Source organism: Lingula anatina, chromosome 2 (genome assembly GCF_051362555.1).
Source record: "Lingula anatina isolate TDL-2025a chromosome 2, LinAna3.0, whole genome shotgun sequence".
NCBI classification, from domain to species: Eukaryota; Metazoa; Brachiopoda; class Lingulata; order Lingulida; family Lingulidae; genus Lingula; species Lingula anatina.
Window position 1 is genome coordinate 13,839,143 of NC_141768.1, and position 17,254 is coordinate 13,856,396.

General features: G+C 33.5%; 2 protein-coding genes across 2 annotated transcripts; one reads left to right on the top strand and one right to left on the bottom strand.

The window, feature by feature from the left end:
* Window positions 1-1,026: 1,026 nt before the first annotated feature.
* LOC106155610 (large ribosomal subunit protein eL34) lies at window positions 1,027-3,125 on the bottom strand. The gene is made up of 6 exons (XM_013530513.2): window positions 3,073-3,125; window positions 2,842-2,910; window positions 2,315-2,328; window positions 2,055-2,134; window positions 1,343-1,446; window positions 1,027-1,160 (listed from the first exon to the last, which is right to left on the bottom strand). Exons 2-6 carry the CDS (start codon window positions 2,904-2,906, stop codon window positions 1,082-1,084), a joined length of 342 nt encoding a protein of 113 aa, XP_013385967.1. The 5' UTR covers window positions 2,907-2,910; window positions 3,073-3,125; the 3' UTR covers window positions 1,027-1,081.
* Window positions 2,906-14,287, top strand: LOC106155608 (vesicle transport through interaction with t-SNAREs homolog 1A). Its single transcript, XM_013530511.2, has 8 exons — window positions 2,906-3,234; window positions 3,887-3,945; window positions 4,238-4,348; window positions 5,034-5,117; window positions 5,441-5,525; window positions 6,438-6,508; window positions 12,559-12,620; window positions 12,951-14,287. The coding sequence occupies exons 1-8, from the start codon at window positions 3,141-3,143 to the stop codon at window positions 13,039-13,041; spliced, it is 657 nt and encodes a 218-aa protein (XP_013385965.1). The 5' UTR covers window positions 2,906-3,140; the 3' UTR covers window positions 13,042-14,287.
* The last annotated feature ends 2,967 nt before the right edge of the window (window positions 14,288-17,254 follow it).

Genomic DNA, 17,254 nt, shown 5'->3' on the forward strand with positions numbered 1-17,254 from the left:
TTACCCTCTCACCTTTTGCAAGATCCCGAGATGTCTGTGTATACCACCCCTTTATTCTCTAGTCCCTTACATACTTCTTTCACCAAATGCAGGGAATTATCTCAAACACATTTCTTTCCATACAGTGTCTGCAGAGAAGCTCTCGTAAGAGCATAACTTTTTAGATAATCATAATGTATCACTGTTTATAAAACTAAATGCTGCTCCCAATTGAAACAATTCCCTTTTTCCCATATGAAGCAGTATCTTTAAGGATCAACAAACCACAATTAAAGAAATCACACCCTTTTGAAAAAAAAAAAAGAGAGGAGGAAGAGTGGAGATCCTGGCCACCACAGTCAAGTTCAGCACTCAAAAATACCAAACAGAAAAATATATCAAGTTCCCTTGTTCCAGATTAGCAAATGATCATCTACACTGCTCTCACAAATTACTTTCATATTTTGCAATCACAGTTAAATTCACTTGAATGACAACCCTGTTGATCTATTCACTTTTTTGTTGGGTTTCTTTCTTTTCACACCAAAATCAATCCAAACTTCAGTTAACTGGAAACAAACCTTCACTGTCAGAATGTCTCTGTAGTTTCTTACACTTTATGGAAATAGCGGAGGCATACGAATAGTAAATGTAAAACTATAATTGATGCAGGGGGTTAAGGCAAGTGGTGGGACTATAAAAGGTAAGAAAACCTATAACAAATGTCATTAACATTTATAGAACACTGACTGGAAGATACAAGGTTGGCAATCTATTAAAGCAAATCATCAAAGGCACATTTTCAGATACACTGAATGAGAACCATGTTCATGGCCCACTTCAAAATCTACATGAAAGGTTGTGAGGGTGCAAATGCACAAGGCCTGTATAGCAATTGTTGCCAGCTTTTTTTTCATGTTCATTAAATACATGTTGCAGATTTTAGCAATTTTCTCTGATTTGGTTCCACAAATTTTCCATAATATCTTCAGCTGGCATGCAAGTTGACACTTAATAAAGATTGAAGGTTTCAAGACAACACGTTGATTCTGTGTACAAATAATCAGTTATTTATTCATCCCCCTTGTTATTTTACAAAATGTCACTTCTTAGCAGCCTGCTGGGCCTTGAGAACACGAACAACAATCTTCTGTTCTTCAATTAAGAAAGCACGAACTATCCTGAAATGAAGAAAATAACAAACATTGCAATCTCATACATTATTCGCTTCCATTTTTTTTTCTTAAAAGATTGAAGTCACAGTTTCTGCTTTAAAATGTCATAGTCAATGCTGTCATATTTACATTGGAGTTATCTAGGACAGCTTAATTTTCAAAGAGATATTTTATATCTGAAACTATACCTGCTTCTCACACACTTGTGGCATCTAGATCCACCATATGTTCTGGTGACATGTTTCAGACGTTTGGACATGGCCATCAGTTTCAGGGGGCGTGCAGGGGTGATCTGGAAATAATGATCAAATATTCAGGCTACATTATTATTTATGTTACAGTATACTCTGCATAATTTCTAGTTGCTTTACTCAAATTAGCATATATCTTATTTATCTCTTGGAAAGAATATTTCTTTGGTAATATCTGGGACTTGTATATATTGCCAAATTCAAATCATTGTACAAATTTCCCAGTCTCAAAATGTCCAATTTATGCAGACTTTACAGTGTACTTTTCATGCTGAAGTAAATGTATGCTTTGGATGCAGTTATACAAGCTACCAATTTATTTTCCAAGACATCAGAAAATGACTCAAACAAGACCATGTTATTAATACTATGATATCCTTGGTCATAATTATACCTAAAATCAAACTCCCTTCAAATACCCACTTTTGCAAATATTGCCATGAAAATAATGCATTTCTGTCAAAAATGTACTAAAAATCTTTTCACATCAGCATTAGAAAATGTTTCAATAAAATAAACACCAGTCACGTAGAAAATGCAAACACAGACAACTACCCAAGCCATAACTTCAAAACTGTTCAGTAAGTGCAGGAGTGCCTTACCCTAAAATATCAAACACATTTTGGCTTGTGCAACAGTAATTACCTACCCCGTGTAGTTTGACTTTGCAATCACCACATTTTGGAATAGTACCAGGCTTCTTTTTGTAAAGGTATACCAGTTTACCACCTAGAAACATTAATAAACCAGGTGAAATTTTTGAATAACAGGAAATGAAAGTTGATCAGAAACTACTGCTCTTAAAATGTATGAAATTCTAAATTGTAAGATTTAAAGAAACAATAAAATGTAATATATATTATTTACAATTATAACTCAAAAGATATGTTTAGCATGAAAATGACTTACCCGGTGTCTTGGAGCTATAAAAAAAGAAAAAGAAATAAATATTATAATTAGTGTTAATGTTGACAAATATTATTGTGAAAGTCACTGATAACTACTGCACACATAATACCAATGTTATTGTCAGTTTCAATAAATAATTTAAATTTACAAGAGAAAGTTGTATCGTTTGGACATATTATTACTGGGGGTCAACAGAATGCTGCTGTCGTTTTACGACCTTTAATACATAATTTAACAATATTGAGTTACAATGGATAGACGAGCAGAATTACTGCATCTACTTATTTCTGAACTACACATGTTTAACAACCGGCTCTTCTGACTGGGATATCATGATCTTTTTAGTTTTACTCTGTTAATTCTAGTTCTTCACACGATCAGTGTCACTGCAGAAGGTCCAGTCCCATCGGCTACGATGTCTTATTTTCTGCCACATTGTCGCTCATTCCCACGATCCTAGATCTAACATAGTTTTGTATCTAAGCCTAATAAGTTTGAGCAGGAGACCATAAATGCAATGTACTTACATCTTTCTCTGGTTAGACCTTGTGTTGTAGGACAGGCGACGTCTGTATGTGAGTCGCTGCACCATTTTGCTAAATAAAAACGAAGGGGAGATAAAAGAGTGTTCAAACTCTTTAGAAATTAGGCTGAAAGATATATTCTTTCCTTAAAACGTTTCATGCTCTATCACCAACGAGTAAATTAGGCTGATGAACGGGGATTTTTATTTGCTTGTTACAAGCTCATACCCTCACCTTGATGGCGACTATTAAAGAGGAAGTATATACGGTGCATTGCATGCTGGGATAGCTCATTGATCAACATGGATTCTTTGATGGAATCATATGAGCAGCAGTTTGGAAGTTTAACAGCAGATATAACCTCAAAGATTGGGAAAATCCCAAATGTTTCTGGTAGTAAGTTATCACTTACCAATTTGATTTTTCAGGCGGCTTGAACTTGCTTTTCAGTGACAATTTACATCTATATGCAGGGGGTATCCACCTCGGACTGTCAAGAAACGCACAAAATGTGTTTTGTCAGTGTCACTAACTTTTTGACAGAATTGCTAAATGATAGTTAAAAGTGATATAGCACCCAAGTTTAGAAATTCTCTCTCTTTCTCTTTCTCTCTCTCTCAAGATCATTGAAAAGGAGGGGGGGTCATTTCTACTGTAGAACATGCATGTCTTGGATTGTAAAACCACATTAAATAAGTAAATAGCTTAATAAATAGGCTGAGGTTGAAAATAAGGAAGCATGTACCTACATGTAGTATGGGCCACAACAGTACACACGAAATTCACAACACAAAATTCACAATACACGCAAAATGTTGTAGGTTTGCGCTTGTGTGTTTTGGGGTTGTGAAATACAGTATGTTTTGTGAGTTTTGTGTGTTGTTTTGTTGTGACTTTTGCGTTGTTGCCCTTACACTATTTTGTATAAAACAACAACACAACATAACTTCATAATGAATCCATAGTTAGTTTAAGTTATAACATTTTGTATGATAACTTATACTATCTAGGCACTGCAATTATCTGTAGAGTTAATTTTTTATTGTAGAAGAAAAGGTGACAATTATTGAAAATGTGGAAAAGCTCATGGATGAAACCAGAGAATTGGTAAGTTCTGTGGTTTGCCTGTATTGTATTTTTGTGTCAGTTAATATAAATACAAATTTTATGTTTTGATAAAATGAGCCTGCTCAAGTCAAAATTGTAAACACATTTTAAGTGGAAGACAATTAAGGTATCATATGCCTGCCCTCACCTAGTAGTAATACTGTAAATCTACTTATGAGGAATGAATAAGTACATACTACTTGTTTATGATTGTTTTGAGAAATCCTCTCCATGTTTTGTTTTGCTTCTCACTTGCTAACTTACACCAGATGTGTTTTTTTTTTCCTTTCAGCTAGAACAGATGGATTTGGAAGTTCGTAGCTTGCCTGTAACAGAAAGGCAAAAGTACCAAATTCGACTGAAGAGCTATAAATCAGAATTAACCCAGCTTGAAAAAAACCTGGTAAATGACATTCAGTAAATGTCTTTGGTGCTGAGAATCAAAATAATAATAAGATAATAATAACAAAATAATAATAAGAAAAAAACAGCTATGTGTTATCAGGCTGAATGCCCACAGGGTATAGGGTGTTGGTTGGTCCGAGAGTGATTCACACTAAAGGTAGTATTTGTTGGAATAAGCTGACTATACATATGTAGAAGGGGGACAGCTGGATCAGGAGAGGTCACTGATATGTTATAGAATAAGTCAGAAAAGTTCTACAAATTTTCACATACATTTATTCACATCTTTATGAGCAAATTCAGAACAGATGATCTGCAGACTAACTGATCTGCCGACTAAATATGGCCTATCCCATTAAAAAGTGATGCCACTAAAAAAGGTCTCCCAGCCTCCACATATGACATCGCTGCAGAGGCCTAGCAGTTAAACTTGGAGCCAAGATTTTATCTGTTTAATGGCATGTATGGAGGTAAGGAGACCATCAGGGAATTTTTTGCGTCGCTTTTTAAGTGGGGTCAGCCATATTTAGTTGGCAGATCAGTTAGTCTGTGAATCATCTGTTCCAATTACACTCTATGGTGATTAAATGATGTGCAGTTTGTATCTTTTAAAAACATTAGGTTGGTTTAAATGTGTTATTGTGTCATTTAGTCACTAACTAGGATTTTCAATCTCTTTTAAGAAAAAATCGAAAATAGCATTTAGTGATCATGTCCATGCTAGAGAAGAACTTCTTGGGGATGAAACACAGAATTCAGAAGACCAGGTAATTCTTTTTAATCCAGATTAAGTGACAATGTAGTAGTAGGTACTTGTTTTGAGGTATGAATTAAATAAGCTTTGACATAAACAGTAATTTTGTTCTTACCATATGAGTTGTGGTACCAAATTGCCTAAGTACTTATACTACTGAAGTTGAATGCTTAACTTGTTAATAATCTTGTCCAAAACTGTTTTTATTGCTCACTGTCTCAAATGACCATTTGTTTTAAGTGGAAAATTTCTCGCAGTTTTCATTTTAAATTCATGAAATGCTGCCTTGGTTATTTAGGACCTCTGCAAGATTAATATTACACTTTCTTATTCCAGAGAACTAGGTTGCTTGATAATACAGAAAGGTTAGAGAGGTCCAGTAAAAGATTAGAACATGGTTATCAAACAGTTTTAGAAACAGGTAAGTGGATTTCTTTTTTTTTTTTTTTTTTTTTTTTTGTAGTTTCAGAAGGTAGAGGTGTACTTCATACTGATAACCCCCCTTCTTTACTGCTGCAATGTCAGAGATCTGAAGGTACCATTGGTAGTATTAAAGGGATAACAATTGTTTGTGTATGATTCTTATTTCACAGTAGCAACATTGTAAAAAACCCATAGAAATATAACACATTCCATTTTACCACCAAAACAACAATTATCGCAATTTTTATGGAACCTGGGCTGGCCATCAGACCATGTGGACCTTTATAGATGGCTAAACCTATTTAATAATGTCTTAAGAGATAATTACAAAAATACTTACTTTGAATGTTGGAATGGATTCATGAACCATTTGTACCAAATATATGGGAAAATCATCATTTACCCCAGGAAAATTGTTTTTTTTTTTTGGCCAAAACAAATAGTTGTTATCCCTGTAAGTTTTCTGGAGAATATTTAACTAAACTTAGTCCACAGAAGTTTCTTTTTTCCTCCTTTATCAGAAACATTGTACCATCCCACACCTAACATTTTGACTAAAATTTGAAATCAGTCAAATATGGATTTTAACAAATTAATCATATAAATTCACATTGATTTCAAATAGACATTGAAGACCTTAGTTAATTGATATTTTTTCTTATGATTTTGATTGCATAATCAAATACTTTACATTTGTATTGTGAATTTGTATTGTAAAGAATTTTCAGTATGCTAATTAACTCATTCCTGCATATACTGGTGCCCCTATTTATTTGGTTTATATGATAAACTAGAATGAATTTTTATTACAGTTGATAACACATTTACTTATAAATGGTCTATTTTTTAATTAAAATATAAAAGAAGAGAGAGATGGAAAGAAATATTATTACTTTCAATTACTTTCCAGAACAGATAGGTGCTGCTGTGTTAGATGATCTTCATTCTCAACGACAAACCATACAAAGATCAAGAGAAAGAGTAAGACTTAAAATCAGTTGTCAAATGATTATCCAGATTTTTTTAAATTATAAAATCCCATTGTTCTTGTAATTTTGATAACATGATCAGCAATAACTCTACTATTTTTTAGTACTGACACACTAAATATATAATAATTGGTTATCCTGATGATATTGTAATATACATTTCAAAAGAAATAGTATAAGAGTCAAAGGGAAAAAATTGATAAATTTGGTAAATTTATTTTCAATTACTATTATTGTACCACCAGCGTTAGCGCTGGCGGTACACATGGTTTTAGTCCCGTCCGGTCCGTTCCGCCGGCTCCGCCGGCTCCTGCGGCTCCGCCGGCTCCGCCGGCCCCGCCGGCTCCGCCGCCATGTTACCGTTACCGCTTCTCCTCCTAGACGGTAAGGGCCCCCATACCCATCTCTTGGATTTAGGTCACCTATAATCTCAACTCGTTCCACGTAAAATTTGGGCTTTGTCGGTATTGGGGTCTAGGTGTGGCACTCATTGCAATGCACCCTTGTCCAAAAATGGCAAAATTAAATGCTAATTATCTACCCTACGGAAGGAATTATGGGAAAAATTTCTACAGACGGCTTTCCAAAAGTCATATGTGTAGATTTCAAATATGCCCTTGGATTTGACCTTTGACCTTTATTTCAAGGTCAAACGGGCAAAAATTTTCAAAAAAATGAATTTTTTTACGAAAAAAAAATTATTTGCGCTGTTATTCAGACACCACACAGACTTAACCAATAATATTATTGGAAAATGTTACCCTTCAGGTCATCTTTCATCTGTGTGAATTTGGGGTCAATCGGTGCATTTTCACGGGTGTAGCGGCCATAAGATACCGAAACTGAAAACTGTCTCTAATTCGGGAACCGTTAATGCTAGAGACCCATTCTTTCTTGCATTTTGTAGAGTATGTAAAGCCCAACACTGGAGGTGGTCTCCGTTTTTTTGTATTCCATACGGTTTTCGAGTTACGCTGTATCAAAAAGTACATATTGGTGGTGAAAGCAAAATGTGCAGTACGGTAATGGATAATAAATTTTGAACTCTGGAAAAATAAAACATAAGGCTTGGCAAAGCAGACAACTTGTGGTCAAAAATGACATTATTTCATCAAATTTGAACTTCTGGAACTTCAGAGCACCTCCCATTTCAAGAATTTTTACCAAAATGACCTTTTCTTTATTTTAATTAATTTTTTCTGTAGGAAATTTATGGCACATTAAGGTAACTCCGAAATTATAACATTTAGTCCCTTATATCTCCAAAACTGGCAGAGATAGGTCCATAGTTACTATTGAAGTTGAATAGGAAGTCATATACTGGCAATCTTACTGTGACCTTGAAATTGACCTTTGACCTACTTTTCACCATAAATTGAACTTTGCAAATTTTGCTACCCTTTTATCTCCAAAACTGGCAGAGATAGGTCCATAGTTACTATTGAAGTTGAATAGGAAGTCATATACTGGCAATCTAAATGTGATCTTAAAATTGACCTTTGACCTACTTTTCACCATGAACTGAACTTTGCAAATTTTGCCTCCCTTTTATCTCCAAAACTGGCAGAGATAGGTCCATAGTTTCTATTGAACTCGAATATGAAGTCATATACTGGCAATCTAAATGTGACCTTGAAATTGACCTTTGACCTACTTTTCACCATGAACTGAACTTTGGAAATTTTGCTTCCCTTTTATCTCCAAAACTAGCAGAGATAGGTCCATAGTCACTATTGAAGTTGAATAGGAAGTCATATACTGGCAATCTAAATGTGACCTTAAAATTGACCTTTGATCTACTTTTCACCATGAACTGAACTCTGCTAATTTCTTTCTCTTTTAACTCCAAACCTGGCAGAGATAGGTCCATAGTTTCTATTGAAGTTGAATAGGAAGTCATATACTGGCAATCTAAATGTGACCTTGAAATTGACCTTTGACCTACTTTTTATCATGAATTGAACTTTGCAAATTTTGGTTCCCTTTTATCTCCAAAACTGGCAGAGATAGGTCCATAGTTACTATTGAACTTGAATAGGAAGTCATATACTGGCAATCTTTCTGTGACCTTGAAATTGACCTTTGACCTACTTTTCATCATGAACTGAACTTTGCAAATTTTGCTTCCCTTTTATCTCCAAAGTTACGCTGTATCAAAAAGTACATTTTGGTGGTTAAAGCAAAATGTGCTGAACGGTAATGGATAATAAATTTTGAACTCCGGAAAAATAAAACATAAGGCTTGGCAAAGCAGGCAACTTGTGGTCGAAAATGACATTATTTCATCAAATTTGAACATCTGGAAATTCAGAGCACCTCCCATTTCAAGAATTTTTACCAAAATGACCTTTTCTTTATTTTAATTAATTTTTTCCATAGGAAATTTATGGCACATTATGGTAACTCCAAAATTATAACATTTAGTCCCTTATATCTCCAAAACTGGCAGAGATAAGTCCATAGTTACTATTGAAGTTGAATAGGAAGTCATGTACTGGCAATCTTACTGTGACCTTGAAATTGACCTTTGACCTACTTTTCACCATGAACTGAACTTTGCAAATTTTGCTTCCCTTTTATCTCCAAAACTGGCAGAGATAGGTCCATAGTTACTATTGAAGTTGAATAGGAAGTCATATACTGGCAATCTAAATGTGACTCTAAAATTGACCTTTGGCCTACTTTTCACCATGAACTGAACTTTGCAAATTTTGCTTCCCTTTTATCTCCAAAGTTACGCTGTATCAAAAAGTACATATTGGTGGTTAAAGCAAAATGTGCAGTACAGTAATGGATAATAAATTTTGAACTCCGGAATAAGGCTTGGCAAAGCAGACAACTTGTGGTCAAAAATGACATTATTTCATCAAATTAGAACATCTGGAACTTCAGAGCACCTCCCATTTCAAGAATTTTGACCAAAATGACCTTTTCTTTATTTTTATTAATTTTTTCCGTAGGAAATTTATGGCACATTATGGTAACTCCAAAATTATAACATTTAGTCCCTTATATCTCCAAAACTGGCAGAGATAGATCCATAGTTACTATTGAAGTTGAATAGGAAGTCATATACTGGCAATCTAAATGTGACTTTGAAATTGACCTTTGACCTACTTTTCACCATGAGTTGAACTTTGCAAATTTTGGTTCCCTTTTATCTCCAAAACTGGCAGAGATAGGTCCATAGTTACTTTTGAACTTGAATAGGAAGTCATATACTGGCAATCTAAATGTGACCTTGAAATTGACCTTTGACCTACTTTTTATCATGAATTGAACTTTGCAAATTTTGGTTCCCTTTTATTTCCAAAACTGGCAGAGATAGGTCCATAGTTACTATTGAACTTGAATAGGAAGTCATATACTGGCAATCTAAGTGTGACCTTGAAATTGACCTTTGACCTACTTATAATCATGAACTGAACTCTGCTAATTTCTTTCTCTTTTAACTCCAAACCTGGCAGAGATAGGTCCATAGTTACTATTGAAGTTGAATAGGAAGTCATATACTGGCAATTTACTGTGACCTTGAAATTGACCTTTGACCTACCTTACGATGAACTTAATTTTGATTGTACCATTTTAAGTTATATATATTTTTTGCGTATTTTGAAAATTCTTGTTGATTGCATTTTTTATGTACAGACACAGATGTGTCTGTACATATTGCCATCACCTGCGTCTGTCGTCGCCGTCGTCGCCGATGCCGATGGCGTCGCCGATGCCGTCGCCGATGCCGTCGCCGATGCCGGCGCCGTGCACTTTCCTTGTTAACACGATAAGTGGAGGGCAGTTTTACTTTTTGGCTTTATATTTACAGAGCTGATGAATATTCATAAAACACAGGTCAAGTTCGAAAATCAGCATGATCGGGCCATTATTGTAGAAGTTATGCTGTTTTTTCACTTTTCAGCATATATGCAACCCTGTTAACACATTTTAAGGAAAACCGATAGGCCTGTTGTCATGAAACTCACAGGAGTAATCAATCTTACTAAAACGCAGGTCAAGTTCGAAAATCGGCATGATCGGGCCACTATTTTAGTAGTTATGCTGTTTTTTCACTTTTTAGCATATATGCAACATTGTTAACACATTTCAAGGAAAACCCATAGGCCTGTTGTCATGAAACTCACATTAGTAATCAATCTTACTAAAACGCAGGTCAAGTTCGAAAATCAGCATAATGGGGCCATTATTTTAGAAGTTATGCTGTTTTTTCACATTTCCTCAGATTCAATTCTTAGACATGTTAACAGTTTCATTATTTAATTAATAAGATACGTAAAAGTGTTTGTTTGACATTTCCTGCATCTTTACAACATTGTTAGTTGATTTTGTAAAAATGATGGTAAACTTGTTATCATGTATTGTGTAATAAAGTTTCAAAAATGGAAATAAACTCATATCATTGCAGTTTGTCAGGTTCAATCATTCACTATGTTCAGAATCTCAGAATGGAAGAAATTGGACATTTAACACTGCTCTATTGATATTTTTCCCATCTCATCAATTTTCTTAGTTGATCATATAAAAATGGCAGTAAACTGTTAATTTTGTTTTATGTTAAAAATTGTTAAAAATGGAAATAAAACATTTCAGAACAGTGCTGTCTTGTTTACATTTTGGCATTTTCAAGTTGTGACTTTGAAGTTCCATGGGCCTGAAGACCTTTGCTAGTCACAGTTTCTGAATATCCATGATACTAATATTTTATTATTAAAAATTGATGGTCATTATGCTGTTAAACATTATGTAATATTGCATCAAAATTTGAAAAAAACCTATTTTGGGCATTGCTCCCATGATGACCATTTAAGAAAAACCATGTCACTTACTGTTCTCAAACAGTACAGTAAATATGTACAGATGTGTCTGTACATATTGCCATCACCTACGCCTGTCGTCGCTGTCGCCGGCGCTGTGCACTTTCATTATAAACACGATAAGTGGAAGGCAGTTTTACTTTTTGGCTGCTTGGTAATTCTTACTGCCAGTTAAACAGTTTTTTTGTGAAAATTTAATTTTTCACATATTGGCATTTTCAAGGTGTGAGTTTGAAGTTCCACGGGCTTGAAGACCCATGCTAGTCACATTTTCTGAAAATCCATGATACGTATATTTTATTATTAAAAATTGACGGTCATTAGGCTGTTAACCATTATGTAATATTGCATCAGAATAGAAGAAAACACAATTTTGGGTGCTGCTGCCATGATGACCATTATGGGAAAACCATGTTACTTATAATTGCCAAACTTTCAAAAAAGAAATACAGGACTAAAATGCAGCCTGAGTTGGAAAAGTAGTCTAATTGGCTTCTTTTTCTGGAAGTTATACATTTTCAAAGTGTGAACTTGAACTCCCATGGGCCTGAAGCCTTATGCTTGTTACACATTTTACTTACATTGGTATTACCTGTTGAGCATAATTAAAATTTGATGTTGAATTTGCAGTTTAACATAATGTACTTTTGCATCAGAATTGACAGTAGCCTATTTTGTGCATAATTATTTCCTGTTTTTTGTCTGTACATTTGACAGCTTTGCTGCCTTGTATAGCTTGTCAAGCATAAGACTGGTGGCTGTGTCTCTTATTTTGTGTATGTGGGGGTCTATACGAATGCGCTTGCTCCAGCTGGTGGTACAATATTCGGAGGCGGTATCGCCTCTCTGATCCTCTAGTTTATTTATTTACTTATGTGAAAGTAAAAATAATATTTATTTGCAACCAAAAGTTGGATGGTACATTTATGATATTAAAAATGGTAATTTTAAGAAATTCCATATTTGATATTAAAATATTTTCTAAAATACATTTTCAAGAACTGCATTAGAATTAATTTTTTTTATCCGTTTGGTAAAATCATAAAATAACTTAAAAGGTACAATGTCCACTGAATTTAAGTTCTTGAGGCCCTTGCTGTTCTTAGTTTTGGCACTTTAAATATCAGGGCACTTCGTAGCTTGCATTGCAAATGATCTTCTTCAAAATCTTTTTATTGAATAGAGAATTTGTCTTTTCTCACTATGTTTTCAGTTACGTGAAACTGATGCTGCTCTAGGAAAAAGCTCAAGGATATTATCAGGGATGATGAGAAGGTGAGACTAACATGTATACCCAAACATGCACACATAGATAAATTATTCAAATAGATATGGCAAAACTGACTGATTGCCAAAAGCACATAATTATTCATATATATATATATATATATATATATATATATATATATATATATATATATATATATATATATATATATTAGAATTAAGCAGAGTTAACAACAACTCCATCATACTGTATTTATTTAAAGATTTGAACTGCATTTATAAATGCATATGACTAATAACTTTTAAACAATTCCTTATACTAATTATTTTAAATACTCTAATTATATTAATTTAAATATTTCTATTTCTTCTTTTCAGAATTATTCAAAACAGAGCAGTCCTAGTGGTTGTTGGAATTATTATATTGATTGTTATTATAGTAGGAATATACTTTGCTGCCAAGAAGTGACAGTATTAAATTGACATGAAGAAATGTGCTGTTAATCATATTAGTGTTGCACAGAAAAATGAAAGGGACCCTTATATGAAACATTGCAGATATCATGATCTATGAAATTCTTCTGAATTCAATTATCTATATAGGACAGTGTGCTTTCACTCATGTTGTTCATGACATAAATTGGAAATGAGGGCTGTACATGACATGACATCAATTGGAATAAAGGGGAAATGTGTTAGGGGTTTACAATTTTACTTGAAAACGGTTCAAGAGATCGTTTGCAATTTATAGGCATATCCAGGTATTTAAATTTATCCATGAATATGTGCAAGGATATACACTAGAAAAGTACAAGCTCATTTCCTAAGATTACAAGGCAGTGACAAACGGAGGAAGGCAGATTAATGAGCAGGATATGTTGTATCAAGGATGGTCTGTAGGTCCTATAAACCATCCTACTGTTTCTTCTATTTCATAAGAAAATTTTCTTGAAAAAAGTGCAAATGTTCCTGCGAATATATTCTTGAAAAAGTGCAAAAAGGTATAGAAGTTATCAAGGATAGAAAATTTAAAATTTAATTACAAACAAATAAATGCAAAAGCAACTACTTTTAGGGCATTTCAGGTATTGTGAAATTAAATGTTGTGCAATTTTAGTGTTGCAAGTTTAAATTATTCTTCAAGTTCCAAGAAGAATCTCACTTTGTGGAGTTAAAATGAAAAAGTTATTATTTGCTAACTAGATCAAGAAATTTATTTCAATAATTTTAATGTAAACATTATTATACAAGTACAGTAGAATGTATGAAATGTGATGTTGAAAATATATACTTCTAATATTTGAAAAGTGCAACGAACAAAATGTTTTTTCACTTTAAACTTCCTGTTGAAATAGATACAACAAAGAAATGATTTGCAAACAATGAAAAGAAAAATGCTGGTACATGTATATGATTGACTCCAATTTTTACATTGTATGATGTTGGTGCCATCAGTGTTCTACCAGTACACACTTTGTTCATTAGCTTAGTTTTTTTTATTTAAATATTTCAACACTATTAAGGGTTAAGTATGGTGGCAGGCCCACATACATGTATAAAAGTGCACTGGTGTATATGTATGTCTTCTAACATTATATGGATGTTTTAAACTGATTTATACATCCATTCCCATGGTGTTTAGGGTGTCTGTTAAGTTTTTATGGTTATTGTCATAGGATCATAAGAGAAGTGAAATAAATGTTTCATTTTTTGTATTTTATGTATTAAAACTTTATATACAGACACCGTAAGTGTCTGTATATATTCTGATTGGTCTGTCTGTCCCCGCTACTGTCATCACTGTTGCCATTGCTGTCGCTGTATGACACATGACGTTTGCCCCTTAACTTCCAAACTGTATTACTTTAAATTTACTGAGTGGCTTTGTTTGGCAAAGAAAGAGGTTACTTTTGAAAACCTGCATGATCGGTTTTCATTTACGGTAATTATTCTGTTTTTTATTTTGCACAATTTTGGTTGGTGACATTAGCCCCATAACAGCCAAACCATATTTTGGTTTTACTCAAAATTTACTGAGTTGCTTTGCAGGTTGCTTTCGAAAATTGGCATAATTACTTTTATGGTAATAATTGTTTCTTTTTTCACAATTTTAGTGACATCTCCCCGTAACTTCAAAACCATATTTTGGTTTTACTCTAAATTTACTGAGTTGCTTTGCTTGGTAAAGAGGTAGGTTGCTTTTGAAAATTGGCATGATCGGTTTACATTTATTTTACGGTATTTTTTTTTTTTTTCACAATTTTGTTGACATTCACCCCATATTTCCCAAATCATATTTTGGTTTTGCTACTGAGTTGCTTTGCTTGGTTAAGATGCTGACTGCTTTAGAAAATCGGCATGATCTGTTTACATTTATGGTAATTATTCGTTTTTTGCACACTTTTGGTGATGTTCGCTCCATAACTGAAAAACCTTATTTGGGTTTTACTTTAAAATAACTGAGTTGACTTGCTTGGTAAAGAGGCAGTTTGCTTTCGAAAATCAGCATTATCAGTTTACATTTGCTGTATTTATTCTGTTGTTTTATGTGTTAAAAAGCCTTTTCTGGTCTTACATGTGGAATAATTTTGCATGGCAAAATATGAAAAATCCTATATAAGACAATTTGCAATATGATCAACATTGAAGAAATGTTAGCTGGGAAATGGTGTTCACTTAAAATGCATGTTGAAGGCGTGTTACACCTATGAACATTTTACAGGTGCACTTGGTCATACAGGTAAGAAGATTACATACAATCATGACAAAGGCAGACATAGATATGCAATGTTTCAAACAAACCTGCTCATCAATTCACAAGTGCAATCTAAACTTGGGCTTTGAAGCGACTATGACCTACAGGCCTGATTACATAAACAAATCGATATTCAATTAAAACTAAAACTGATTTATTCTTTAGTTATTTTTAATTATTATCTATATTTTCAGTTCATGAGCATATAATTTTATTCTCATAAATCCTGTTTGTACAGTGAAAAAAAAATAAGCTGTATACAGTTGATCTTGAATTATAAGCATTTGGAAGGTCGTCTACAACTTAAGGAAAGCAATCAATAAAGCGCTGTTAGTTTACCGCTAAGTTTTCAAATAGTCATCATCTTGAGAACAAAATGACGCCGAGAAAAATCTGCATTGCAACTGAAAAATGCATTTTGTTAAAACTTTCAATACAAATAGGATTTTTATGGAAAATACGACCACTGTAACATGACCGTAATAAAGACGCATTGAATAAATATACTTTTTTAAAGTTGAAAAACGTGATGCTAGCATTACATTAAAAGCCTTGCAGATATCCAATTTTCAGAATATTGTCCAGTCTATAAAAATAAACTTTTTTATTAAAAAGACAACTGAAATAATTACAAAAACCCTGAAACAGTAGATGAAAGCTAGCATATGAAGACAATTGCGTTAGAGAATCCATTTCTAATCTCAACTGTGCACGAAGACGCTTCATACCCAAGTGTTCGTTGGCATCGTATTATTGTACAAAAATACAAAACAAATGTTATATCTAAAATGGAACAATGGACCCGCATAATTATGGTGAAAAGTGTGGTAAACGTTATTTCTTCACACCCATGAATGCAGGCCTGGGGCAGTCCAAACACAGGTGAAATTTTTCAAATCAATTTCCGAGAAGAGAGTACTAAGCGTGCTCATCGGGGGGTTTCCAACACGTATCTACAAGACCAATTATCTCATACGAGAATAAGATGAGATCTTCAAGATACTAAGGGAGGTGGCAAGTGAAATTATACAACCCGGGGCAGTTTTTTTTTTTTTTTGTTTTCATTTTTCACACTTTTGTTTTTTGTTCATAAGACATTTTCTTTCCGTTTTATATATATGTACATTAAAACGAAATTACCAAACCTTTCAATAATCTATATATACTGGTATATACAGGGTATACATATATACCAAGCATTTAAAATAGTTTATTGAACACGATTTCTGTTTATCCCATCTATGGAAAAAGCGTTCCGGAGAATTTGTGTAGTTTTTCATTTTTATCATTCACTGTAAAGAACGATTTTACAATCTATCATCATTATCAATCTATCATCGACAGTAAAATGGGGACAGACATTTTTTTCGGTAACGAAAGTCATTTCTCTCTTTCTCTCTCTCTTTCTTAATAAAATTATACATATGCAGAAAAGGACAGTCAATATAGCAGTTTAAATAAAAAGCATTAGATGGTTACAGAAGTAAAAAAAACGAATAACAAAAAACGAGTAACATGCCATTTCAAAGGATAATGGTATCTCTGCTGCAAGTTTGAGACTTTTCCACGACGGTGAAAAAGTGTTGCGATGTCACGATTAAATGAAACTAGGACATAAAATATATATATAATTTATCTTCCTATAATGAAATAAAAAGATTAATATGAAAATTGGTGAAATAAATGGATTAATTTGAGTAATTCCAAGAATGCCCGACAAATGTGATATCTTACAGTTCTCACGTTTTGCTTTCTTACTTGAGAGTTTGTTTTTAAACTGGAAATGATTTTAGGCATATTTTGTGAATTACTCTCCGGGTTGGTTTAAGTCCGTACTTCACAGGTGTTGCTAAGGTCAGCATGTAGTCCTCTTCGTACACAAGGTTGGGTGAAAGGGTTCGTTGCTGTGAAAGAATGATTTGGTAAA